Here is a 2448-nt window from a genome sequence, read left to right on the forward strand (position 1 = left end):
TTGGCCAATTCAGGGTAATTTTGGTATGTATTTACCTAGAAAAGCTAAGTGCATGTGCCTCCCTCCCTTTTAAGCCCATGTGCCACAGGAGAGCAGATTATACGGAAAGGAACCTGGTTTCTCAGTACAAGCACAAGATCATACCACACTCACAAAGACGAGCTGGAGTGGTGACCTGTGACATCTAGAAACAACACGTGACAGGTAGGTGTATCAGAAGATAAAGACAAATATGCATTTTGATGGTCCCCAGAGACCTTTTTTGTTATTTTTAACAAATCCTAATTTTTTCTAAAATTTAAATACCTCTCTTTAGAGATACAGAGCAACTGGTGTGTTTGCGATGTAATATAAAACTGCTCATAGTAAAGGAGTGCTCCGGTGGCACAATAGTTAAAGCTCAATTTCAGTAGCTGCTCTGTTGGAGAAAGGAAGTAAAGGTTTGCTCCCAGAAGATGAGGGCTTGCTGGAAAATCCCATGGAGCAGTTCTCTTCTGTCATATATGGTTGTCATGGGTCCAGACTGACATGGCACACAACCATAACAACAAGAGTACAAATGTAGGCTTCACACAAGACTAAGAAATATTTTGCTATTGAAATATATAAATTTCCTACCTGATTCATAATTTAAAATTTCATTTTAAAAAATAAAAGCCATATGGATATGCAAAGAAAGAGAAAGAGACAAATGTTTAGTTTCAAGAAACCATCAACTGGTATAATATTTTGAGGACAGCATCACTCCTTTTTGTTATATATAAATAGATGAAATATATCCACAGGTCAACTAGTCTTTTATCTTGGGACTGTTGGGTAATAATTTCTTTTATTTCAACTCTAAATTTACCTCTAGCCCTGTAATTCTCCCGGGCAGGTTGTTCATCAAATTCATACTACCCCTTTGGCAAAGTCAATGTGGTAGGTACCTTTTCTCCAAGCCGTATGCTGCCACATTTCAGAATGTTAATGTCATTTTTGCAGTCATCCATGAAGCCACAGATGAGACGGTAATCACTGAAAATGATAGCTGTCATCTTGGTAATGTACTGGTGACACTGATACTCGGTGATGTTGCCTCTGTGGTCCACCAGGCAGGAAACCAAGTAGCCTTTTCCAACTGGTTCATCAGCACATTCTTTAATCTGCTCAAAACAAAGGGGCTGTTTTACACGAGTATCCCAGGCTCCTATCATCATGCAATGTTTATAAAAGAGAAATGTCTAATATTTTCCTGTTGATTTCCATTCTCTACAAAATGGTTATTTGAAGAGGGCAGAAAAAAATCTAGAAACACATTTGTTCTAATAAAAATAGTGTCATAAATACTCGCATGGTTTTGTCTAGGGAGTAGCTAATTAATAAGTTTTTCAAGAAAATATATACCCAATTACATAAGCTGAAATCATTTCTAAGTGGAGTAAAAAGAGATTTTAGCACATCCAGCTTTAGGATGATCCCATTAGACAACCATGCAAAGAATGCAGTGGACAGTATGGAGATAGTGTGGGGCAGAGGCCTGGAAACAGGTGCAAGACTCAAGTCTAGCTGTGGGTCCCAAGCCAAGGTACTAATGGCATGTCCCAACCCAAACTAATATTGTGAGGTAAGCCTTAAGGCCAAGGGGAGGGAGGAGGGAAGGCATTAAATTACTCTTTGACATGCTATTAATGTGTTCTGAATTAACCATGGATTTGAACATGTGTTTTTGAATGTAGCAGAACCCAGGCTTAACCACTGTGGTCTGTAACAGAAATGTGTTTAAAATGGTGTTCAGTGCAGTCTGACAAGAAGCTTGGGAAAAGGAAGACCACTGCAACCCTAATTTGGGCGGTTAAGACACATGATCTAGCATATCAAGCAGAGTGATTCCACATGGCCAGTGTTCCTGGACAAGGCATCTCCGACAATAAATGCTAATAAAGCAAATCAGTCAAACAGCATATGCATAAAACAGCAAAATCTACCTATAGGATGATAAACTTGAAATAAAATGCAGAGAAGATTGTTTGGGAAAAGTATATTTTACCTGAGGCAATTAAAAATAAACAAAAGCAGCCATTTTATTATGAGGAAGAAGACAAGTGAATGTTTGTTTTGAATATAAATGAGAAGGGACCCTGTCTTTCTTTCTTTTTTTTTAATGTTCTTCAAATAGTTCAAATATTAGAAGTAGTTTCAGAATGGAATGTGTTTTCTGACAATATATAATTTTATCTAGAAGGAAAATTCTAGAAATTTTATATATACTATAAATTCTTTAACAGAATAAGTCACATATAGTTGTATTGTGGGTAAAAAAAATCAAATGGAATATACACAGCAAGACACACTCTAATGGAACGTTTTCTATATGTTTAAGTCAATGACCTTTACATTCTTTAAGCTGTACAACCATGATGACCCACTTATTTTGAGTCTATTCTCCCCCTTAACACAAGCTCACTG

General features: G+C 37.0%; 1 protein-coding gene across 1 annotated transcript in view; it reads right to left on the reverse strand.

Annotated features, from left to right (window-relative positions):
- Positions 1–2448, reverse strand: part of GLG1 (golgi glycoprotein 1) — a 124786-nt gene that overhangs the window by 45549 nt on the left and 76789 nt on the right. The window contains exon 4 of the mRNA XM_045293927.1: positions 930–1145. Coding sequence (XP_045149862.1) covers positions 930–1145 — 216 coding nt within the window. The remainder of the gene's footprint in view (positions 1–929; positions 1146–2448) is intronic.

This window comes from Echinops telfairi, unplaced genomic scaffold, assembly GCF_000313985.2.
Source record: "Echinops telfairi isolate 266 unplaced genomic scaffold, ASM31398v2 ScPeMD7_2291;HRSCAF=2852, whole genome shotgun sequence".
Taxonomy (NCBI): domain Eukaryota; kingdom Metazoa; phylum Chordata; class Mammalia; order Afrosoricida; family Tenrecidae; genus Echinops; species Echinops telfairi.